The following is a 27,240-nucleotide window of genomic DNA, read 5'->3' as shown; positions in this document are numbered from 1 at the left end:
CAATATATAGAGATATCCTGGATGAAAACCTGCTCCAGAGCGCTCTTGACCTCAGGCTGGGGCGAAGGTTCATTTTTCAGCAGGACAACGACCCAAAGCACACAGCTAAGATCTCAAAAAATTGGCTTCAGAACCACTCCGTAAATGTCCAGGAGTGGTCCAGCCAGAGTCCAGACTTGAATCCGATCGAACATCTCTGGAGAGATCTGAAAATGGCTGTGCACAAACGTCTCCCATCCAACCTGATTGAGCTTGAGACTTATTGCAAAGAAGAATGGGCAAAACTGCCTAAAGATAGGTGTGCTAAACTTGTGAGATCATATTCAAAAAGACTTGAGGCTGTATTTGCTGCCAAAGGTGGATCAACAAAGTATTAAGCAAAGGCTGTGAATACTTATGTAAATGTGATTTCTTAGTTTTCTATTTTTAATAAATTCAAAAAAGTAAAAAAAAATAAAAAATTCACATTGTCATAATGGAGTATTTTGTGTAGAATTTAGAGTTTAGAGATTAAATTAATACAATTTGGAATGAGGCTGCAACATATCAAAATGTGGAAAAAGTGAAGCGCTGTGAATACTTTCCGGATGCACTGTATATATTGTTTTGTTTTGCTCCCTTGACTTTTACTCTGAATAAGTTGCAATGAAAATATTATAATTTATGTCTTTCTATTTTTAAAGTTTTGCGTTCCAGTTAATAACTAAGAAAATACAAATTTTTTAGGCTGATTTTATCATAATCGTAAACTAACTCAAGGGGCCATTAGCTTGGATAGGATCAATACCAAAAGTCCCAGTACCGCGCACCCCTTCTGTGTTGAAAGCATGTGACATGCAATTTAAAGATGTACAAATTTGAGTTGGCCATCCCCCAAAAATATTCTTGTGCACACAGGCTGCCCGTGATGATGATGTGGGTGCAGGGGGTTGAAGGGAGGAGGTGGGGGAGACTGGAGCTAATCAAATGCAATGATGCAATGTGGGAGAACTTGGCAGTGTGAGTTGTAATCAAGAACCCCCGACCTCCAAACAGCATGAGAAGAAGAGGAGAGGAAATGACAACAGACGTGACAGTGACATGAAAGCGAGTGAAGCGTTTGAGAAACACAGCGGGAAAGGAAAAGGACAAGTCAATAAGATTTGGGGGAAGAATAGTTGCACACCTTGCAAATGTATTGATTACAAAATGATAGATTTATAGTTTCAATTCAGGATGATGAAATATAAACTAGTACCCGGTGGCAATTAAAAAAAATACAACAGTAGTTTCCTATTTGAATTTCAAAAACAAGTCATAAGTTAAATATTTTCTGGAATATTACATCCTGCTCACAGGAAACAATATTGATTTCAAAAACATAACATAAAATATTTACATGTTGAAGAAGAAAAACCTCTTTTCCCCTCCGCATGTCTGTTTACATCCAAGTTGTGAAACTTGGTAAAACAACAGCTGGAGCTGAGATGAATGAAATTGAATTCAATTGAATTGTCTTTATTGTCAGTTAAATTAACGTTGTAAATCATTGTATGCAATGAGATTTAACATGGCACTCCAACATGCAATACAGATTTCAAAGAGAAAAAAGATAAACAGACTATCACAATAAAAGGGAGAAAAAACATAATGCTTGGAGACTGGCCCAAGTTGTCATAATAGTGCAGTATTCACAAATTAGAAAGAGTAGTGCATCATAACAATGGAGCAATGAGAAGAAGAGTAATAACATTTATCAGCAAAAAAAAAAAGAAAATAGGTCAGAAAGTATTCATTTTTACAGTTTTGTGCAAGGGTATATATTTGCACAGTTGCATTTTACAGAAACAAAAAAGAGAAAAACCAAAAAAAGCCTCTAAATATGTTATTCACAAATTTGTGCGCTCGTTTAGGGGGGTGATGGCCCTGGGGAAGAAGCTGTCTCTGAGCCTGTTTGTGCTTGTTTTAAGGACTTGTAGCCATAGCCCAAAGGCTGGTGGCCGGGGTGGGAAGTGTTTTTCATAATGTTGATGGCTCTGCTACAGTATTACAAGCCGTCAATGTCCTCTAGACTGGGCAGAGAGCAACCAATGATCTTTTGGGCACTGTTGATTAATCTCTGTGTTTTTCCTGTCTGCTGTCCTGCTCCCAGCATATCCCACGGTGATGCTGTATGCCAGAGTGCTCTCCATTGTGGCTTTGCTGTGCTTAAATAAACTTATTATTTTATTATTTTTTTTATCTTTCTTTGGGTTTGTGTTGGCATTTTTGTTGGTGTATTTGAATGTTTTGATTGTACTTGACGCAGAGGCCTTTTCTTACTTTCACGATACACTAACTAATTCTCCTACCTAGTGCATACCTGCCAACTTTTGAAAGTGAGAAAGCCTAGTCGCTAGGGGTCAGGTCAGGTGAGGTGGTGTTGTTCATCTTAGAAATTCTCCATTTCACTTAACTGACTTCAGCACATATTTAAGCAATAAACAAACTAAATTTTTATTCGCTGAATGGCAGTTTCGTTCTCCCACAAGTATATTTTTAGTGATCTTAGAATCAGGAAACATTCTCCTGAATAGCGGTCCCATGTGGTCAGCCATACCGATTGGAACACCATGTTCAATGATCGCTTCAGTAAATAACACTTCAGCATGTATGACGTCCAAAGAATCGGTTGGGGTGACAAAAAAGTGAAGATTTTGCCGCTGGACTTACTGTCATTTGAATTTTATTTGTGTTTTTTCGTTTTCACTTGGTCTTTAACATCGCTAATACCTCCATGACCCACAGAAAAGTCTTGTCTACACCGTGTGCAGTTGGCGTAATTTTCACCTTTTCTCGATGTGATAATTACTCCAGGGAAAGCTTTGGAATATTCTTCACGAAAGCACTGTAATTTTCGTTTCGGTTTCACAATTTTCTGCACTTCTCCGGTAGACTCCATGACCTCTATTCCCGCTGCCAATTATGGTGCTACAATTGAGCTAAAAATAAACCTCGCGCAGTGATATATCAGCACTGCCAGACGACTTGCGGTGCTGATAAAGCTGTTGTTTGAAATGGTACTTTGTCTCCATCTTGCGGTGGAATGTTTTTACGATTTTATTTTTTTTAAAGGGAAAACCGTAGTTTATGTGACCCCAACCGTAACACCGTAGTGGGTTAAAGAAAACCGTACTCATTACGGCAAAACCGGAGTACTTGGCAGGTATGCTAGTGTGTTCCACCCTAAACAGCTTTTCTAAAAGTAAGATAAAACCAGATAGGCACAGCGTTAAAATACATAATAGGTTTTTTTTTAACTAAGAGGGGCATTGTTAACACATACTTAATAGAGAAAAGATTTAAGTTCCAACTTTTTTAGGGAGACCTGAAATGATACACCCCATCTTTAAATTGAACACTTAGAAAAAATCTTGCTCACAATGATACATTTTGAATTATTTGTCCTGAGGTTGATTAGATGCCTCAAAGCACATACATGAACGGACAACCATCATTTCTAAATGGATTATAAGGTTTGTTTCCATTTGTTACTAGAAATGTTATGATGTAATAGTCAATGTTTAATTAATATTATCATTCAAAGGTATAAAGCTTTAATTCATGCGATTTATCGTAATCCATAAACGTAATCCTTGCCAAGTCCTGAAGAAAAAAAAAGACATATTTATTTGTTTAACAACTAAAATGTATGATGTAAATACTCAAATCCACCAGTGTAATTCAAATTAAATAAAGAATGAAATTGTTATATAATTGGTATTCTAGTGGACATCTGCTGCTATGACAACAGTAAGACCAGTTTTGATCCAGCAAATCTAATTAAACTTAAATAATTTGACTGACATAAAAGGGAAAATGAAATTATGTCAACGTTAGGATAAAGCAAGCAAATTAAATTCTGAGGCAGAAGGTAAAAAATGTGGTGGGAGGATGTAGAGCAATCTGAGTGCTAAGAGGAGTGAAAGGTGCAGAATTGAGATAAGGGAAAAGGGTCAGTGTGGCATTGGAGCGGACACATTCTGAAGATATTAACGAGATTGGTATAAAAAAAAATACAGACGTTGAAAACACAGAACTGAGAGCAGGTTAAATGAGGTCAAAAGGTCTCATCTTTAACCTGTCTCCAATAGAGTATGATTGCCCATGTTAGATGCTGTCCTTAAAATGTGTGATTGAACTGACACCCTTTTATTAGTATTGTTATTATTATTACTCTCTTGCTGCCCTGCCCTTGAGAATGTAAAGTTGACCTTTTTGCAAAGCCGAAAAGAAAGGATGTGATTATGATTTGGCTACGAAACCAACAACACATTATGGCTTCAACAGCTTAGTGCAGCATTCTGACTCAATTCTGAGATACAATACCATTAAGAGTGACCCTTTCAAAATGGCAGCTGTTAAAATAACAACATGTCTAAGACCCTACATCCCACAGAGAGCCATTAGCTTGTGCAGAGTGTTAAATCATATGTGTTTTCTTGAAAAAAATATGAACAGTAAGTACTATAATCATTATTAAGCTTTTTTCCATGAGTTAATGTTTAGTTTGTGTGTTATCAAAACTTTATATATAACTTGCATTTCAGAATACAGAGGGCACGTGATTAAAAGCTCCCTGCTCAAAATTAAAAGTAAAACTTTTGTTTTCGTACAAGCCACACAGGATTTGAAGCCATAGACTTGAAATGCTATTAAAACAAACGAACTCACATCCATTTCTTACATATGGCTTAAGGGCTGAAGTTTACACATTCTCGTTTTAGTGGCATGTAACGGATAAACTGGGACGTAAATATAGGGTATATCCATCCACCATCTGCACCGCTTATCCTCAGTAGGGTCACGGGGGGGCTGGAGCCCATCCCAGCTATCTTCGGGCAGTGGGCAGCGGACACCCTGAACTGGTTGCCAGCCAGTCGCAGGGCACACAGAGACAGACAACTCACTCCCTCATTCACACCTAGGGAAAATTTGTACCGACCAATTAACCTGCCATGCATGTTTTTGGAATGTGGGAGGAAACCAGAGTGCCTCCGCACAGGAGGTTCGATCTCATGACCTCAGAATTGTGCCATTCACGCGCTAACCACTGCGCCACCGTGCTGCCCATATACGGTACATAATCTCATCTCATCAGCTGCACCGCTTATCCTCAGTAGGGTCGCGTAGGTGCTGGAGCCCATCCCAGCAATCATCGGGCAGTGGGCAGGGGACACCCTGAACTGGTTGCCAGCCAATCGCAGGGCACACGGGGACAGACAACTCACTCGCTCAGTCACACCTAGGGACAATTTGGACCGGCCAATTCACCTGAAATGCATGTCTTTGGAATGTGGGAGGAAACCGGAGTGCCCGGAGGAAACCCACGCAAGCACGGGGAGAACATACAAACTCCGCACAGTAAGGCCGGGAGCTGGATTTGAACCCACGCAGGAGGTTCCCACGACCTCAGAACTGTGCCGCACACGCGCTAACCACTGCGCCGCCGTGCTGCCCTTACGGTATATAATATATAAAAAAATATTACATAATGATAATATGTATAAAATGGTAAAAAATAAGTACTACACATAAAAATGTGTTGATTTGGTGCCACTCTTGTTTCCACTTTCCCCAACTTTTAATTAGCCGGCTATTTTTTCTTTACTGTTTTTCTAATGTATTTATTTTATTTATCAAGGTATTCATCAAATTTAATGGAAAAAACTATGTGCTACCTTTATTTAGTTTTTGATGTTTTCAATACTGTACATAATTATCATATTCAAAGCTTTAAATTTATATAATTTATTACCTAAATTTAATCCTGAGTTTTTCCAAACCAACTTGGTTAAATGGTTTATTAATGGATAAAAATAAATAAATAGAACATTTTAATTCATAAATGCATATTGTCGCTGTTAGTCTAAAAAACTTGTATTTTGTCATTTTTTGTTTTTGTCTAAATGGAATGCTCAGAAAATGCAAAATATATTTATAAAATGCCACTAAATATAAATCAGCCTACATTATCATTTTCCCTCATGTATTTCCAAGGTATCGAATTTGGGACTTTATCGTAAGATACAAATAACAAAATAAAAATCCACCAAACGCTCCCCCCCTCCCTTCCTATCCTTCTAGCCTTTCTGCCAATTGTTCTAACCAAATGGGGCCGGGAACTGTCTCTGCACTAAAAGTTACTACAAACTTATGTGAACAAATAGTGTTTGGATATATATACAAAGTATACAAATTTCATGTTTCATCTGTGCGCGTGTTCCCACATTCATGTGAGTGTGACTATAAGGCTAGTTGCGATTAGGAATATCAAGCAAAACCATACCTTGGGGAAACGAGAGCAGGGAAATTGAGTTATATACCATGACCTGGCGCCCTTCTTGTGTTTGTGTGAGCGTGCATAAATGAGTTAAATAATCCCCCATGAGAAATTTGATTAGTCTGTGTTTGTGTATATCTGTGCATGCACGTTCCTGCTTATGACAGCAGCTGCAAGGAGTGAGAAGATGTTATCATTGAGAGGGAAAAAAAAGGAGGAGGATGGGGGGGAAGAATGGAGATAAAACAGCTCAGCGCTAATCTGCATGGGTAATTTCTGCTATCATGTTTTTTTCCCCCAGTTTTGTGCAGTTTCAGGTCACAGGGTAAAGACTGACCTTTTGAAGACCTTTCATGATATTAGGAAATGCCTTTTGTTAACTGACATCATAACACAACATAAAAGCGTTTTATTACCTTACTAATACCTTTTATTTATCTAAACTATAATGTGACATTTGGCGTTGAGAGTTCCGTTACATTTTGGGGATTTTCATAAATTTGTTGAATCCTGTTGTATTTGTTTTTAAAAAAATCTATATGTTAAACTATTTTGAAATCAACCCAGGTAATCGAATAAATCACGTTCGTGTTTTTCAAACTAGTGTGTCGCAAGAAATTGCCAATTTTCTTAGCTGTAAAAAACAAATGCCACTGTTCAGTATCTTTGCTTTTTTTCAGTGCTCATCTAAATAACTGTAACATTCACCCAAACTTGTAGGTGGCAACCATTTATTTCCTCTTTTTTTCATTTTATAAACTAATTATTACAAGTTATCAGCTCATGAGGTATTACAGGCAAATATATTTAGCAACTCTTTTTTGTTTACTAAGCTATTTAACGTTGCCCTTCGAAAAAATAACAAAATTAAACAGATAAAGTGAGTAGTCATAATAATAATTATTAAAAAGTTGAATAATCAATATCTTCTTTTACAAAAAAACAGAAAGAATTAAGGAATAGTAAACTATTTTTGCTCCATTCACAGATTATTTTTGCTGTTTTTAGGTTTGTATTTTTATTTTTTTGGACAAAAACAAGATAAGAAATAATAAAACACGAAAAAAGTTTAAAGATCTATCTATCTATCTATCTATCTATCTATCTATCTATCTATCTACCCTGGTCATATCCCTTGAGAGGGGTGACCGACAGCAAGACAAACACACACACACAAAAAAAAAAAAAAAAAAGAAAGAGTAGCAAAAAAAAAAAAAATCAAACACACATTTTATGGACCATGCCCAACCCAAATGCCCAAACACCCAAACAAGTTGGGCACCTCTGCACCCAAGTTGGTCATGCTTTCGTCCCTCCAGATGAAACAGGACACAAGAAAGCGGCCATGTCACTCAAGTCAGAGTGACACAACACATTTCTGTTCAACAGCAGGGCCCGACAGCTTTCACTGGTTTACCCCTGCCGCATCATACGGGTGCCCTGCCCATCCCTTAGAAAAGGTACAAACATCTCACTATCCTTTTACAATACCAATTTAAGATTAAAAACAACAGAAACTGGTTCCGGGAATCAATGTCTAAACCTTTTTGACGGCCAGTGTGCCTCGAGAATTGGAAACGGTGTACCTTGGCTCAAAAAGGTTGAGAAACACTGCAATATGTTAAATCATGTGGACCTGGGTGCTCTGTAAAACTCCAAACTGCTCATTAAACAAAATCTTTTTTAAGTCGCTTTGTCGACACTCACATACAGTAACCGGAGCAATTTGGCAATAATTTATTCTTGCAATTTGACGTCCGTAAATGTAATCACCCTTTGCTGTTCTAAGAGATGACCCTATGACTGTTTTTGTTATTTGCATCATGAATCACACTAAAGTGCCAAAGCGCAAACAAATGTAAAGTCTGTTTCCTTCAAAAGGTAATGATCAATTCTCTTAACCAGAAATTCCTCAATGAATAGAATAATGCCGGACTCAGGGACAGCAAAAGATAAAAGATAAAAGAATGAAGGAAAATACATGGCTGTAGTGTATGAATGAGGTTAAAATAACATGCATTTCTGCCATTGAGCAGAAGGTGTTACAAAACCAATATCACAAGTCAGAGCAGAAAATGGAGAGGAAAAATACAAGATGCGAACCTGAGAAATAATCTTGTTTGGAGGTTCACTAACCTTTGCACTCTTCTCTGTACCCAGTTAAGACAGTTAGAGGATAAATCTGCACTTTTTACAGCCCAGTTAAAAAATACCACAAAAAAAGAACAAAACCTAAAACAAGAAAAGCAAGCGAGTGACAACAGCTTGATTTAAGGCTCTTCACTTTACAAGTGCCAAAGGAAGACTTTTTTGTTTCTCCTTGGGAGCATTTCCAGTCTTTGAGGAAGCTATTGAATACATCCCCCTGCTTGTTTGTTTGTCTGCAGGTAGAGGACATTGTGCCATTCTTTAATATTCTATCTGCATGCTCTCTATAGGGTGGGATTGGTAGAATATGAAAATCACAATCTTTAGGCTGCATCAAAGGCAGTGTACTAAACCTAACTTAAACAAATGGCTAGGTGTTGAAGATTGGTTTTGCTACCAGTCCAAATATAAATTGCGGGTAAATGCAGTTGCAGTCAATCTACCAAATAATAACAACATTTTTCACAGCAAAATTTACATTTTCCAGAAATACAGTACAGAAATGAAGCCTCATTGGTAACATTACAGTATATGCTCCTTTTGTGTAAGGATGATTACAAGGCATTGCCCCCTTCCCCAAAATTGATTTGATAATTGGTTATACTTGAGCCACTCGGTAATATCCAATTAGCCAACAATACTTGTTAGATGGATTTTAAGTACTCTATTTCCATTCCTTGTTGTAATATTTTGATTTTCTGAAGTAGTATGCAGTGTCAAAACTTGGTTGAGTCTCCTTTCTAACTTTCCCCAAAGTTGCAAACAAGAGCTCAGCCAATATATTGTTGAAAATGACTTGGGATTTATGGCCTTGTGAACTTTAGTGAGCACAATTTTTGAGTGTTTTTTGTATCGATTTGTATTTTTCAGTATATTGTTGAGAATGACCTGGGATTTATGGGATTGTGAACTTTAGTGAGTACAGTTTTTGAGTGTGTTTTTTGTATGGATTTGTATTTTTCATTCCTGCGTCTGGGTTTTTAAAGTCCGCCAAAAGAATGTCTTTTTTCGAAACAATGTCTTACTTTTCAGGACTCAACATCTGTATAAAGACGAAGAAAATATGTTGTGTACATATTTTGATGGTCTGTACACCTTTTGCAAGCCATCACCTATATTAGTAATGACTGTACATACAAAGTAGACATGTTTACCAGAGTTGTGCAAGGTAATTGTAAAGTAAATGAAACTATACACGACATAAAAGAATGAATTTTGTATGTTTACGTTTCTATGATCTTTTAGGAATATATCACGTATTAGAATATATGTAAAAAAAAGTTTTCCGGTTATTGCTACTGGTCTCTAGAAGCAGGAGTTTATTACCGGTATCAGTAGAACAGTTATAGTGCATATTTAACTTTCTTAGTCCTCCAGAAGATCATGTGACACCAAACAGTGCTATATCACAATAAAATGTGCTACATCTACTGCGTAAGAGTACATTGATGGTCATTTGGAAACTATTGTTTTACAATTCTCGCTGCTGTCAACTTGCCCACTATAATCTTTTATTATCACCGCATGCTATAGTCTGGATTTGATAAACAATGGATGCTGTCCATAGTTCTCATTGTGCTGCTAGCAAAGGTAGCAGATGAATCAGCAGGCAAAGGAGCTTTATGTCTTTCTCCATTCACTATGTGGACGTACAGTAAGTGAGCTTCTTCTCCTGAGATGCATTGTTACTGCTCAGGTGTTGAGTGGAAGACATAAACACAGACACATAACAATCACAGAGCGAGTTACAGTCCAATACACCCACATGCACACTTGCATTCTGCCCTGCCTGCTGTGCTTACACAAAGCAAAAGTAAGAATGAAAATCCATGTTCCGCTACAGTGGATGCACAAGATGAGTTCCAACAATTTCCAGTTTTTCCCTGGGAGGGGGCGCATAGGCCTATACAGGCCGAGAGGGAGAATACTATTAACTTATGGTTGTTGTTTTCCCAAAAGTAACGTGAGCCCATTTTTAGGATGCCACAGGGTTCTTACACCCTTTTTTAAGGCCAAAACTCAAGCACTTTCTCAGGACTTTCAAAGCCGCTTTTCCAATTTCTCCAGTACCATTAAAAGAAGAAATCCAGAGTATCATGTATTTCGCAGAGCCACAAATGTATTTGCGGTTTACATGTGTTTTTTTAATCTTGTGTTTGCATTTATCATGACGTATGAGTCTTAGATTTGAGTAAATCTCCAAAATATTTGTTGGGTAAAAATTACAGTAAATTACAGTAATGCGTAGCTTACATTTTCAGAAGCAGGAAGATTTTAAATTACAATTTACCACTGGGAAACACTGATAAGAAATGTTTGCACTAACACACATTTCATAGTGCCCTGTTTGGAGGTAGCATGTACTTGTCCTCTTGGGCGTGACTCGTAAAGGGTGATCAGGCTTCATAGGAAAACACCATACAAATTGAAGTCAGCTGCCGTTATTCACGAGGGAAGGAGAAATGCAATGGCAGAACAAAGCCACCATAAAGCAGTGTCAGCAACCATTTCAAGCATTTACAAGCAATTAAAGGTTAAGCTCTTTTCAAACCTTGACAATACATCATTATTCAAGCTGAATTCCAGAATTTTCAAGGATTTCAAACAACCGTACTGACCCTGATGCCATTAATTCCAGCAAAACAATATTAAAAAAATGAATTAAATAATTCTGAAAAAGGCAGTCAACTTTCAATATATTAACATTTTAATATTCAATCATATGGACAGTAAACCCCCACCCCCAAATATACAGCATCGGTCGGGGGCATTTCATTTTTGATGTTTTAATCGATTATTTTCCCATGTGCCATTTTTTTTCTTTTTTTCTCACTGCCATTCCCCATTTATTGCAGTTATCAGGCATTCACTCTGAAAAAGGCCTTTCCTTTTCATTTGTATCACATCTTAGGTCATTTATCGTTTTACAGCTTGACCAACACAAAATGTATCCATTAAAACGGGAATGAAGATAATGAAAAAGCTGGCCCGGGGCCATTAATATAAATATTACACAGCAACAAAAGCCCTCAACATGTGGCCTGCGGGAAAGGACTAACATTATAACATTGATACACTAAATGTCTGTTTTGCTGGCCTCTTTGGTGAGATGCTACTCAGTGAATGTGGTCATTTGTCCACTATTCATCTAAACGCTAGAGTTGTTGTTTGTAACACACAAAAGCCTTGCGAAGGGCGACAGATGGCCTAAAGCTGAAATGTAAGAGAGAAAAAAATCATAATAAACGATCAATAAAATAATATGCTATATAACATTACAAAGCAGACTGAATGATAAAGCATAGTACTGAAAAACAAAGCTACACCTTAGGTGTTGACATTCTGTGGTTTGTGACGCCCTTCAAGACTCCTTGTGATTATGGGCAATACACATAAACATGACCTGATTTGATTATAAAGATAAATAAAGTTAAGTTTAACTTACTTTTGAAAGAGTTAGGCGTCTTCCTTCTCCGTGGTAAAAAGTGGATAAAAAAAACAAAACGATCCTACCCTTTTCTCAACCACATCAACCTTTCTTATTCCACTTTCATTTCGAATGAAACATCTTGCCTCTTCTTTACACCTTACAATAGCCATATTGAATGGATGGACGAGATATTAAACCGTAAAAATGACTAAGTTCCTAGCATGCTAGAGATACAGTGCAGTGTGTTTAAACACGAACTAGGAAGTAGAAAGCAGATTTTTTCTTCGGGGTGGATGCTGGGTGACCTCTCACAGCGCCACGTGGCGGAAAGAAGTACTGCAGTTCTGTCCTCTACTCGGCAAAAGGTGCACACGATAAAAAAATCTAACTTACAGCAATGTCCGGATATTTTTCGACATCCCGAAAAAAATGTTTGTCTACGGTTTTGCGTAAGTCGAATGGTCGAAAGGAGGGGAGCGTCTGTATTTTGTTTAGTTGATCCTGTCATTGTTATTTCTTTCAGTTTTATTCAAAACGAAAAGATCATTTGTATTTGCTTGAAATTTGTTAATGAAAAAAAAGCATCATTTTAAAGCTTCCGATTTATAGGTGAATTGAAAAATAGAAGACAAATATTTCAGGGGTGACTTTATTTTTCGATGAATCAAATAGCCAGGATGGATATCAAGCTCCTGCAGAGCTTATTTAAATCACCTTTAGTGGAAGAAGGCATCCTCCAAAACATGCTGGACAGTCTCCCCCTAAAGATCGGATTTGCTTACCCCTTGGGTAAAACAAAACAGTTGGATAACGACTGCAACGTTGGACAAACCTTAAAGAGAAATCAATGTTTGTGAACTAACAATAATTTGCAAATGTTTGCCCATCAATAAGATTGGCAAGGTGTGAGCATTAAAGATGATTTTAACAAGTGATTTCTGCATCCTGCATTTTATCAATTACCGTATTTTCCGCACTATAAGGCGCACCGGGTTATAGGGCGCACCCCGAAAAAATAGTTTTTGGTCCTATTTTTGACATACATAAGACGCACCGGATTATAAGGCGCTAGAATGGGAACGTCGACAAAACAGTCAGATAGTTCACTCAAACTTATTACCCCCTTAACATTCCCAAAGCTTGCAAAGACGCAAATACGTGTCGAGAACACGTGCGGATGCGGTGTCCGTACGATGTCACTCAAATGCATCGTTCCATCATTCGGAAGGTTAAAGTCTTGGGATTCAAGAAATTCCAACCATTCCTTAGTTTCTATTTTCTTTTTCGCTCGCAACTTTACTGTGCATATGACAATAAACACTTGGAATTGAGTTTAATTTAAAAATAGACACTCCATTCCATCCATTATCTGAACCGCTCACAGAAACATCGAGTTCAGTCTGAAACAAGATACAGGGACAATATAAAACCCGGAGTAGCTCACCGAAGTAGTTGTGTTCATAATAATGTGCAGCCAATGTCCTCTTATATCCGTGAGGGTAGTAAATCCAGGAGAATAAAATATTTACAATTCATCTTTTTCGGCCAATTGCAGGCTTTGTTTTGCCGTTTAAGCCAATGCCAGCCTGTACATGATAAAAAGGATCCGCCCCTTGACCTCCGAATAACTTTAGCCAATAGTGATCGATTCAACTGATGATTGACACATCTTTTTCGGCCAATTGCAGGCTTTGTTTTGCCGTTCAAGCCAATGCCAGCCTGTAAATGATAAAAAGGATCCGCCCCTTGACCTCCGAATAATTTAAGCCAATAGTGATCGATTCAAATGATGATTGACACATTGGTTAGCCAATGAAACGCCGGTAAATAAATCCCAGCATACACCGCGTACTACTTGGCGTTCGGGGGAAAATCTAGTCGGCGGGTGCAAGTTAGTTGGAAAACTTTGCGATTTAATATTGATCCATAAATAAGGCGCACTGTATTATAAGGCGCTTGGTCAGCTTTTGAAAAAAATAAAGGCTTTTAGGTGCGCCTTATAGTGCGGAAAATACGGTAGTCAACAAATACAAATTCAACTTTTTTTTACCGTGAATCATTTTGCTAAAAAACAAGCCATGATTTGAAATTCGCTGTTCAATGCACAATCAAATTAAATATTAAAAAAAAAGTAAAAAAAGGTTTTCACTGTTTTCCAAAACAGAAGTGGATCTTATAAAAAAGCTTGTCGAAATTACATTTAAGGGGCCGGTCACACAGACATTTGTGGCTGAATCACGGCCAGAAATTTCTGCCTGTGAGGCGGACGCTATTGGACGCTTTGAGATCGCCATACAGACGAGATACAGCGGTGCTTAACACGCAGTCGGAAATGCGCTGCTCAATTCTTCAGAGCGCGGGTACACAGCCTTTCACGAGCGTATCGAGGCTGAACCACGGCCAGAAATTTCTGGACGTGAATAATAATAATAATAATAATAATAATTTCCTTTGTATTGTCATTCTTTGTAACAATGTACACAGAACGAAATGTCGATACATCTGACCCGTTGTAGCGAGTCGATGCAGCCGCAGCCAGAGGGCGCCGCCATTATACCAATTAGGTATGTCTCGGTCGAGGCGCGAACCAGCGACCTCCCAGTCTCAAAGCGGGCACACTACCATCTAGGCTACTGAGCTGGTGAAGCAGACACTGTTGGGCGCTCTTGGACGTTTTGAGACTGCCATATAGACGAGATACAGCAGTGCTTTACTCAAGGTCGGAAATTCACACGCGGTTGGCCGCGCGAAAAAGTTTTGAGCTGCTCAAAAGTTTTGAGCTGCTCAATAGTTTGAGCACGTGTTAAACCGCGTGCCGCACACGTGGTCAACACGAGGTAATGACGCGGAAATGACGCGGAACGACGTGCTCTGGCCGCGGCCAGGGCGTGGTTACACATGGGTAGGACGGGAAATTTCAGCGGGTAATCGTGGGTGGAGCATGGTAATAGCATGTTCTGCGCCTGTATCGCGGTGTTATTACGTGAAATTAGCCTTTCTCCGCATATATACAGCGCGATTTGCCGAGCACACGTCAGTTGTGCTCGGGACGTCAAGGGGGTGAACATGGATCCCCGTCAGCGTAGTGACCTCGTCTTAATCCATTTTTATTTCTTGACATTTCTTTTCAAGATAATAAAATAAAAATGATGCCATAGCTTGAAATCTTGATCTTCACGGGACTGTGTCTTGAGTGGTTATGATTTCTACAGCCCGGTGTTATCCGAGAAATGCATCCCTGCCGAGATTTGCATCCCCTCGCTACTACAACCACTTTTACCTCGTTTTATCTCACTTTTAGGGAATGTAATGGCGAACATATAACCAAAACCACTTCGTCTTGCATTTGTTGGGAATGTAATACAACTTAAACCATTCCGTCTTTGTTTTTGTTGTGAACGTAATCGAACGGTAAATCCTCCCCCCCTCGCGTGAACGCGCATTCTGCTGCGCTTCCAACAAAAGCGATCGTATTCTATATAAAACGCTTATTAAAACAATAAAGCGAGCTAATTATAACAATTGGGAGATCCTAGTCTATATAACGCTTTATTTAAACAATAAAGTGCGATCGTATTCTACAAAATGCGTTTGTTAACGCGGATGAAAAAGTCAAAAGCGATCGCAGCAGAATGCGCGTTCACGCGAGGGGGTGGGGGGTGGGGGTGTTGCGTAGGAGTCGGATTTGGGCACAACACCGGTTTGGGAGCTTTTATACCCGTGGTCCACACGAGAAAATGACAAAGAAATGACGCGACGAGGAAGCGGAACAGTTGCCGGCGTCTGTTTTGCGGGCATACCACCGATGAACAGCGGGTTGGCCAATTTTGCGCATTTTCCATCGCGGGCAACCACGGGCAAAAAAAACCCGCACAATTTTAGCCGTGATTCAGCCGCAAACGGCTGTGTCACCGGCCCCTAAAAAAATACACAAATGTTAGAACTGATATAATGACAAACCCACAATATCTAATGTTTACTGTTGAGACGTAATTCTTTGACACAACTACATCAAAATCGTAAGTTTTTAATGAACTAATTAATCACAATATTAAATAGATTGTGTTTATAAAATCGTAAGTTATCAGTTTAAGCCAAACACAGCTGCTTACAAATGGGAAAGTTGTTTATGTGAGGGGGAAAAATGCAGATGTTTTTTCGTGAAGGCAACCGTTTTCAAACCAATCGATGTGGCCATTCTCAAATAATCCAATGCTTCAATTGCAGTGCCTTCAAAATCTGTAAAGAGTTATGAATGGTAAATTCAATATTTAATTAACTGTATTATACTTTCCAAATTATTATCATGGGTTGTCCTGCATACAATTCTGATGAAAAGGTATATGGATTCCATTTTCAAATAAGTCTGTGACATAACATAACCAAAATAAAATTCCTGTACTTTCCAGTTGCACTGTCCAGCTCAGTCTGCCCAATGTGCATACTTTCTCTTCTGATCCACGCTGACCAGAAACTCTTTAATCTCTGGTAGATCGACCTAGGTAGACCTGTCATTGCGGCTTGAATTTAGAAAGTGAATAAGAGATGCTTGGCTTCACATCACACATATCACTTGTTTTACTCGCACACACTGATACACAATGACAAACAGCTACAGTATGTATGTTGTTGTATCTATGCCATTTGATCAGCAAACAAAGCAGGGCTTCTGCCATAAAACTTGGTGGTTAGAGACAGGGACACTGATTGACAGTGGCAAATACTAAATAAATAATTATGACAATTTACCAAGTATTTTTTGTTGCTTAGAAGAATGGCTTACAATGATGTCATAATTTCAGAGAAACACACAATATGGTGTGGGAGTGGCGTGGTTGTCAATGGAAGATAGTTTGTTATGCCATGCCCCAACCAATATCCCTGTCCCTTCTCCTCATTCCTGGGCCAGCCTTAAACCTCGACCAGCACAGGTGGGGAGATTTCCCATCAGCTTTCAGACATGGTGGAAACCTTCAAACGCTGCTGGAGGCGAGCGACCGGTGCTGGAACGTTGTCCACTGGGTTTTGTAGAAGCTAATACATGTTATACTCACATTTGAATTTAGAAATTTAGAAAACTGTTCTTGACTGGTTGCCTACGTCTCCTGTTAACTCTACGCTCCTCTCATTCGTTTCCAGACTCCCTCGCACTAAAAGTCGGTGTCTCCAGCTCCACGCTCACCCAACCCCCTTGTCGGATTCAACAAGACGTCCTTCTGATTCTGGTCCCCCACACTCACTCGCTTCAATAATATTAATAAATCCTGTCATGTAACACTGAAGTCTGTGATTCTGTTCCTTGGGTACCTGGCACATTTAGCTACTTGTATCGGTCAGCCTAAAAGAGTTGAAATGGTGCTAGACCAATAATATTTACCAATACACTAGTTGGAGGATGAGCAAAGTAACCTTAAAGCACTCAAAACTTGAATTGAGACTAAATCAAGTCAATCGCTTTCTTTTCCATGAGGTTATCTAGGGTATTTAACTTAATTTGACTTTAAAACACATTATATGCACAGGTCAAACACAAAATGTAAAATATAATTCACTGTTAGCTAAATTACCTTCTCAGAAGACTAACTTTATTTACATTTTCCTGTATTATGTTGTATTAATGATTTCAAAAAACATTGTTTTCCTTTTCAATGAAACTAATAAGACACACTTCTTATTTCTGATGGATGGATCGGAGAGGCATAAGAAAATATGAATTAATTTCAAAGACATAAAGGGACCTCGGACTGTTAAGAGAATCATTAACCGGCTAATGGTCATTTAATAAGACAATCTTGTAGGGACAGCCAATTAAATCTTACTATAAAAAAAATATATGTATATGTTTATTTATTTATTTACTCATAAATGTTATTTTTTCTCCTGGAATTCTACAGGTGACGTGAAGCCAACTGAAAGAAATATGTGTGACTTGGAGGAAAACATTTTCGGAATTATTGATAGACAACCACTCAACATAATTGATTCTACTGTTTGCATTCTGAGGCAAAAAAAACGTTTCTAAACGGAAGGTAATGTCACAAGTCAAGTCTTACCTCACTGGAGAAAGTAATTTAACCAAATAACTAATTTTATATGTAATAAATGCAACATTACCCAGAATTACTCAAGAATTCACCTGTCCAATTTGATCTTAAGCTATTGTTTTAAGTGCACGTTAAGAATATTAATACAAAAGATTTTTTTCCATTTTAACAACATTGCAAAAATTCACTCTTTGCTGTCCCAGTCTGATCTTACCTCTCGTTTCGATTAAGGCTATGTAATACTCGGTCTCTCCCAATATCTAGCATGTATTTGCCCCCTCATAGCTTTCCGATTTAATTTCCCCCTATGTTCCTGCTCGGAGACTTTGCTCGGGTCTACGAATGATTACAAGAGCCAAGAAAAAATCTGCAAGTTTGAGCGCGTTCTCTATTCAGGCCCCAATCCTGTGGAATAACTCTGCCTCTGAGATAAAATCTGCAATTATATTCAATAGCTTATGAGTGACGTTGATGTTATCCTCTTGTCTTCTTGTCCTTGAGGGAGAAGGATGAGCCGGGTTGTTGCACAGTGCATGCATTTCGAGCCGTCGTACTGGCACTTGGACCTGATGTACGCTATCATCTCGAACCTGCTGCATCGGTCAAGATTTTGAAGAGAAAGCTGTCAACTGGAATTTCTGTTATTTTCTATCTTTTATATTGATGCTGTCTGTATTGTCTTTTGATGCCCTTGCAACATCTATTGCAGCCTGGTCATCCTAGAATAGGGATTCCTCATTTGCAGCCCCTTTTCAATGTTTCTTTATTTTCCTAATGCTGAGGTTTTTTAATGTGTATCCTTGCCATCAGTAAAGGTATTAGATCAGGAGATGGTGTAATGGTAGTCTGTGCAGCTCTTTGAGACCTCTCGTGAATAAAAGATAAACATGACTTGAGATCATATAAAGTGAGTTGTTAAGGTAACCTGCCATACAACTTACAACCGGATAAAAACAAAGTTGCGAGAAAAACAAGTATATACCCCCAGCTAAGTGCCCTCTACACAACAACTGTGAGGGGATTGCATTTTTAGGTGCCAATTGTATTCCCCACGGTCTAATTGTGACCTTTTAAAAACAATTATTTTCATCCCTAAGTGAAATTCAGCAAGACAAACACAGTCATTGCCATCATTAGGATTGTTGTGCTTATTTATGTGGTTTTGGCATCGACCACATGTTGTGATTGCCTGCAGTAATTGCACTGCTTCTGCTGCGAGGTGGACACAAGCAGGTTTGGCTTCTTTTTATTACTGTTTTTCCTCCCTCAGTCATTTTTTGCCTCTTCCGTCCTTATCCACAGCAAATGTATTAGCACACACCTATTTCAGTTATTGCTACCCTCCCTCTTCAGCTACTCTTTTTGCCACTTTATCCCCACATTTTCTCCCTGCCTACGGTGAGCACTCACCAAGCCTGTTATTGGTTGCAGAAGCCAAGCTGCAATGCAATAACATTTGGAATAACCACACTGGCTACGATACCTGAGGCCGACCCATTTTTTAATAGAAGTCTCGGTATGTGAGGATTAATGTGGTATTCAGGCAAAATATAGCTGTATCGAAACAACATGGGACATAATTGAGATGTTTGTTTGGTTGCCTTAGAAAGAAGAGTGACTTTAAAATGTTTGCTTTGTGATATTAGATCATTAGATGAGTTTATTAGAATGGCAAAAAACACTCTGAAAGAGTCTAGGAGTTTGGAGGAGATCTAATATTTTAAATCCCAGTATAAATCTGTTGTCATCAAAGTCTTCAGGTATGACAGTCATTCAATGTGTCAATGATGAGACTGGGATTTCAACAGTTGACGACAAACATTCAAATAGATCAAGTGTGGTAGTCTATCATTTGAGGATATTTATTCTGCATTCAGAACAGAGTAGACCTACATCAGTGATAACTATGGTATAGGCAAATGAGCAAAACTTCAGACTCTTATTAGGCAGGGATGTCAAACTCAGTTTGGCATTGAATGTGTTAACCGGTTCATTTTTATCAGTAGAGTGATTACAGTTTTAGACCATACAAAATAACCTAGAGCAGTGTTTTTCAACCTTTTTTGATCCAGGGCACGTTTTTTTTACATTTTTACAAATTTTGCGGCACACCAATAACAAAAATGTTTAAAAAATGACACTGATCAGTATGTTTAATTACAATATAATTTATAATACCCCCAGTTTTTACAGCACAGACACCTGACAATGACATAATATTTGAAGAAAATGATTAATAAATGTGTTATTAAATTTTAAATTTCAAAAAGTGACATTGGATAATTTCTCACGGCACAGCTGACGATCTCTCACGGCACACTAGTGTGCCACGGGACAGTTGTTGAAATTCACTGACCTAGAGATTCACTTCTTTTTTGACATACTCGGAAATTTATGGTGGGCCTGATAAAAACATCTAACGGGTCTGATCCAGCCTCCGGCCCAAATGTTTTACATACCTGCATTAAGAGATAACTAGGACTGACCTGCTGAGGAAATGCGCTTTAAGCTTCTTTTTTATTATATATTGAATTAATATGACGACCACTATAATGACTAGTGTTACTGGTAAAGACAGTAACCCAAGTTGTTAGAAACAGCTTTCCTTATGATTCATGATCTATGGCTTTGTAGTCACCATAATGACCAACATAAAGGAATAATTCTTTTAATTTTGTCTGATGGACCAGTCAGATTATCCGTTTGTATAAATAGTAATCATTAGGTAACTCAGTTTACATGGTGTTCAGGAATAACTTGATTGGAAGGGGCGCAGGACTCGAGATACCATTGGTTCTTTTACTTTTTATCCGAAAAAAAAAAAGTGTAGTTTTTTTTCTTCCGCCCTACAGAAGTGTTTTTTAGTGCTATGTCTAATGTGTTTACAAGTTGTGCTTGTGCTTTGCTTGCCAAAGGTATGAACTTACACTGCATTATCTACAACCCTGAGACAACGTATAAATACGACTGTGGCATTTTCAGCATAGAAAACAAAACTTAAATGTCAAATAGGAATCAAAAAATTCACATGTGGCCTGTTGAGCAACTTGGCAAGAGTTGACAAGTATAATTTGTGTACTGTAAAACAAAGAGGAATTGTGGAACCATGAGAAAGAAAAAAGGTGTAGAAAAAAAGTGGGCATTATAGTAAAGCTTTGGATGAACTGAATTACATAAGAGAGAATAAAAGAAAATTCAGCTGATGAAAGGGGTAGTTCAGACCATTATCTGAGACATTACAATCCAAATGATAGAACATTTGGGTTTCTGAACGTGGTAACCTGACTTTACAAAACCTGTATATTGCCAATAATGTTATCTTATTCAACTACTGTATTTGCTGCCATTTTTAGTGTCTGCACAACTAAAAAGGCAGTCAAGCACCGGTTCATGAATGTGCATTTGAATGGTTGAATGTGAGTCATTTTAAAGCACACTTCAGTGTGGTAAAATAGGTACTATATACATAAGGTCAATTTACATTCTATTCAAACCTAGTACAATACTTGATTTCAGGGAATAACTGTTCTCTTTTCTTCTGCAACCCAGTATCACCTAATGCACTGGTTCTCATCTGGTCTGACTGCAAGACCCACGGATCCACTCTAATGACAAGAAAGACATTTCACTTCTCAATTGTAGCCAATGAAAGGATTGTTCAGTGTGAAGCAGAGATAGTAGATTAGTGTATATTTATTATGTTTTCAAAAAACAAAATGATTAGCCGTATAAACTCGAATATACATCACGCCCTATAACTACTTTAAAATAGCCACATACAAAAATAAATTCAAAATATGAATAAATTGGGTACCTAAACATCAATTATTATTTAAATATGTAGCTAATATAGCTTATTTTACTTTAAAAAGCTAAAAATATAGCATTTTTAAACCATTTACTGTACCCTCCAGCACCGCTACAATGGCAGACATTTGTACGACATTTATATCTTTTGCTTCGACTCGATCCTTGTGATCACTGTTTTCCACTTTTCCGTTCCCTCATCACTTACTTTCTTGGGACCCATAATTATGGGCAGAAAAAATAAATAAAATCACAGAAAAATTAGATGTGGTCCTTGTCAAATGTACCGATTGACTGAACAGAAATAAGAGATTGAGCAAGGCATTGCCCTCGACTGTTGATAAGTGTAGATGGCCCTCCATTTTTTCTTCTTCTTAACATTATTTTGCCAAGGAGAAGGCCCACGACCCACTGAAAATGGGTCTGCGACTGATTCTAGGGTTCTGACCCACCAGTTCAGAAACACTGACCTTGTGTAATTGCTTATGTCTACACAATTAGTATCCCCACAACATTACATCCATTAAGTAATTGATTTTGCTTGTACTTACAGCACGGACCCTTACGCAGCACCTTGATGCGTCGCTGGGTGTGGCATTGTGCTTTTTCAAGCTCACACTCGTTGGTGTAGGTGGACGAATCGGAACCGCACACCGGAGCGACCAGGGATGGACATTCGCCCCTCTTGCACACGCACTCTCCGTTAGAGGGGTCGTTCGGATCTCGCTCACACACGGCGCCAAATCCGCACAACTTTCCTCGGCAGCCTGAACAGGAAGAATAAATGATAAATAAAACAGAATTTGACTTGCCTTTATTGTCATTGATGACAACCTGGTGCAGTGTATACACTACAAAATACTTTGGAGAATATCGGAAATGCATATAGTACATTACTACATGAGGGTACTGTATTTGTGCAAAGATTGATTAATCGAAAAACATCGCTGACCAAAATCGCAAAACATTCTATACAACAGTAATCAAACCCAGGTCGGAGCAGTGAGAGTTTTTTTTTCCGGTTTGAACAAATTTATTGACACTAATAACAAAAAACAGTGTGAGGTTTGAACAACCCCTCTTGACAATCTCAACAGCAATCAAGCACATTCACAACATTATATTTCAATATGACGTTTAACAGCAAACACAATGTGAGGTTTGAACAACCCTTCTCGAAAATCTTAACAGCAATCAAGCATATTTACAATTTCGTTATATAACATCTTTGTTAGTGTCAATAGATCCGTCCAGGCCACTAGACCACTAGTAACACAGTTAACATTTGAAATGGCATTAGATTTTATCTCATTATCTCACTATTTTTACTCACGATGCCAGAAATGAATGTCAGACGATGGAAAAAACTGAAAAACGGACTGAAAGATCAAAATAAACATTAAGTCCAATTCATCATCGGATAAACCAAAGAGTTATTTCCCTTGTCGCGATGTTTGCATTTATTTATATCTTTCGGGACAACTTTCTGTTTTCTCCATCCGCTAACAATTGTTTGTGGTGTGATAATTAGATACATTTGAATGTCTTTTGGTATGTCATCTTTATTAATAGTGGTCTATTTGTATGTTGGTTTTGGTGCTCCCTCTGTCGCAAGATGTGTTCAATTCCCGTTACATACAATGTTTTGTGATAGTGGTAATAAGTTTCGACTGATTAATTAATTTACTGATATATACTGTAAGTGTATAAAAGGTAGATCTTACTATAGTTTAATTCAATTCGCCTTATATCCAGTGCGCCTTATACAGTATATGAGAAATACATGTCCCCAAAAATATTTTGGGGGGTGCGCTTTTGGGAAATGCAGCTTATAGTGTGAAAATGAAAGTACACGTAACACAAGAATTCAAATATGCCAATATTTGCAGGGTAGTTCTTAAAGACTTGCCTAAGTTGTAAGGGTATCAGAAAATTAAGAGTCAAGAAATAAACATGAAATAATCATTTTATATCAAATATACACAGCCAATATATAAACTTTTTCAAAGTACGGTGTGCTCGTTTAGGGTGGTGATGGCCCTGGAGTCTGAGTCTGTTCCCCTTTGTTTAGAAGGGACCTGCAGCGTCTGCCAGACACAGACACTCAATTATTATTCAACTTTTCGTATTGTTCAAATTTTGTTCATGTTAATATAATGCCTGAATGAGGTTGGTGAAGAGCAAAAGACAGAAGTAATAAGGGTTTAAAAAAACACAAAAGAACGCATATTCATATCAATGTGATGATTCTCAACTCTAAAAAGAATGGGGCCATTTCAAATTTGTCCTTCACATTAAGACAGGAAATAAAAGTGACACACTGCTGCAAGAATAAATTGAACAGGCAGAAAATAATATGTGCATACGCTTGTCCGTGTCTCTACTTCGTGTGGACATAAAACATCAAGTTAGAACCTAATTGACCCGTGTTGTGGCAGCTCCAGCTGGTGCCGTGCTGCACTCACTTTGAGGGCCGCTTGCGGGCCAGCTGGCAGTACGTCCCAGCGAAATACAAAAAAATGAAAACACTCTCCAAGGTACCTAACCTGATCATAACTCAGTGGACAAATTCACACTTGTGAGAGTTTGTAAAGCTGCATGTGCTGATGAGAAACACGTCCCATTAACAGTCACTTGCACACGCATAGACACTTCTTATCGCTGGCTAGCAGGCCGAGACTTTAAGCAGTCCAGCATGTCCGCATAGTTTGGACTGCGGGTTTTCGCTGAAGTAGATCGACAATGTGATACACACAAAATACACACAATGTTTGTGCAACCTGTCCAACATAACCTCAAGGCATCTCATTCTATCCAGAGAGAGAGAAATCCACACAGTAGTGTGTGTGCATGTGCCTGAGAGAGAAACATGCCCACTAATCCCAGTGGGAGAATGCCTGACAGCTACCTGAGCTCAGACTCTTTTGTGCCTTGGGAAAATAGGTCTGCGAGCACATGCAGCCAAGCCCATTCGTGTCCAAGTACGTGCTTGCGTGTACGGGTTTCACTCACACACTCACGCAGACCAAAGGTGATAAAACGACTTGCAAACAAATGACTCTGAACTATGCCGTCAACGATAGGTCAACATGGTTGACAAAAACCAATAAAAAATATTATTGGCCTTGCTTTTCCATTGTCGCCAGATATGTTTTTACGACAGGATGAGCCATCTCTACATGTGGAGTTCATAAACATTTCTTCATTGCAAACTTTAAGCACGTTTTAAGCACTTCCAAAGCCATTTTTTAAATTTCTTTAGTACCAACCCCTATTTTGATCTTCACCTATCCCCTTGGGTGTGACACGTAGGGAGCAATGACGCTTCACATGATAATTCCAAACGGACTAATACCAGCTGCTGTCCTGTAGCGTCAGGTGTCATTATTAAGCAGATTTGATTTCTTTTTTTCTTCATTTATGTGTGGTGTATTAAGTCAAACTGCGGGGAAACACAGACATGATTTCAAGCATTTCAAGTCAAGTCACATTTATTTGTATTGCCCTTAATCACAAAATGTCTCAAAGGACTACACAGGTTACAATGACACCATTCCCTGAGCTTAATTTCACCCAAAATTCAAGTACTTATCAAACATTAAAAACACAAAATGAAAATATCAAGCAAGGATTTCAAGCACTCGTTCAAACCCTGTACATGAATAATATCTCTGCTGAGAGTTGCCCATGCGCAATAGCGTCTCTGTCTGGAACGTTAACATGAACTTATGGAAATGGTGGCATCAACATAAACTACATACACCAGAACTTCTAAAGTTTGGAAGCATTTTAGCCTGGATAAAAAGACTACTTGCAAAGTTTGCAAAGCAGACTTTGTGGATGATGGAGGTAGGTCAAAGAGAACAGTCGTACAGTTGAACGAAACAAAGTTTGACTCGCCTGGGTAAGATTCAAGTAACGTTCAAGGTATTTGGATTTGATGGCGTGCATTTTACATTTTATACGTGTATATTTCGCTATAGAAGAGAGCTTGCGTGTTATGCTAGACTGTGCTTGAAATTAAATCCATGCAGTCTGAAGAACAAACATCAGTTGTAAAAACCCTGTTGATGTCAAACTATTGAAATTCATGAAGTACTTTTGTTACAGACTTTGTGATTGACCATGTGATGTTCTTCACAAAATAGACTTCATATTTGTTTTAATTATTGTTCTACTGCTTCCAATGAGCTTGTTCTTGGTTTACAGGGGAAAAATATTGACTAGGGTTAAAATGATCACAAATTGCATGTCCCTAAAAAATGTACAGTTTTTTGGTCTTTACTGACCAAGCAGACTGCCTAATTGGTGATCGATCCATCCCAGCCATCTTTGGACAGTGGGCAGAGGAACATCCCTAACTGGCTGCCAGCTCTGTCAGGGCTTGGTTTTGAAATGTTTTAATTAAGTTTTGTACAAATACAGAGTATGTTCTAGAAAAGATGTGTTTAATAATTTAATAATAATATTGACAAATAACTAAGCAATCTGTTGGAAATGTCAAGGCCAGCAACCATGACCAATTTTTATGATTGGATGTGATACAGTAATCTGAAAACATTTCTTGTTGTGTGTCTTGGCTTCTCAGCTTTTGCATGTGTGTATTAGACCTACACGACTCATTGCTATTATTGTATTACTGTATTTATTTGTGTATAACGCACATTTTTTTCACCTAAAAAAGAACTCAGAATTTGAGTGCACGTTATATACAAGGTTTTATGGTAGTATATTACCGCATTTGTGTTATGATTGATCATTCAAAAAATATTGCTGACCATAATCACATAACACGGGATGCAACAGGAATCGAATCCGGTTCCAGAGTGCTGAATCCTAAACACTAGATCACCAGTAATCCAGATAGCATATTAAAAGGCATTCTTTTTTATATTACTATTACATGATTTTTAATCACAGTACCAGAGATTGAGAATTGATAAAACATGAAGTAGTATTGAGAGACATCAAAAAAACTGTTACTACAGCTCAAAATGAAAGCTCCTTGCAAAAACCAGGCTCATCCTTCTCTCTCAAGGACAAGAAGACTACAGTATGAAGGCAAAATCACTCATAAGCTATAGGTTAAGAACAGTAACACTTCCACTGAGGTTGCAGATTGCATCTCAGAGAGTTTTCCACAGGACAGAGTCACGAATGGAGAACGGTATCGAACCTGCTGATCTCGTCTTGGTTCATGGAATGACGAATAGACCAGCATTTCCTGAGTGAAGACTCCGAACAGGAACATAGGGGGCAATTAAATCAGAAAGATATGAGGAGAGCAAGTCTATGCAACATTTTGAATGATACCAGAAAACCTTATAATCCCATCTTGAACTGACAGGGAGCCAGTGCAGGTCAGCTAAGATCGAGGTAATTTGATCGAACTTTCTTGTCCTAGTTAAAAGCCTTGTTGAAGCAGTTTGCACTAGCTGCGAACTTCTGATGCTAGACTCCGGGAGACCTGGAAGAACGAAGTGATATAAACACAATTGTGCATTATACTG

At 38.3% G+C, this 27,240-nt stretch overlaps 1 protein-coding gene across 11 annotated transcripts in view; it reads right to left on the bottom strand.

The window, feature by feature from the left end:
* Window positions 1-27,240, bottom strand: part of agrn (agrin) — a 390,673-nt gene that overhangs the window by 173,169 nt on the left and 190,264 nt on the right. For all 11 annotated transcript variants that reach the window (XM_088331544.1, XM_088331552.1, XM_088331545.1 and 8 more), the window contains one exon: window positions 22,282-22,497. In XM_088331544.1, coding sequence (XP_088187670.1) covers window positions 22,282-22,497 — 216 coding nt within the window. The remainder of the gene's footprint in view (window positions 1-22,281; window positions 22,498-27,240) is intronic.

This window comes from Urocampus carinirostris, chromosome 3 (genome assembly GCF_059441175.1).
Source record: "Urocampus carinirostris isolate Australia breed hairy pipefish chromosome 3, RoL_Ucar_1.0, whole genome shotgun sequence".
NCBI lineage: Eukaryota > Metazoa > Chordata > Actinopteri > Syngnathiformes > Syngnathidae > Urocampus > Urocampus carinirostris.
Note: the sequence above shows the minus strand (reverse complement) of the source record. Positions and strands in the feature narration are given on the sequence as shown.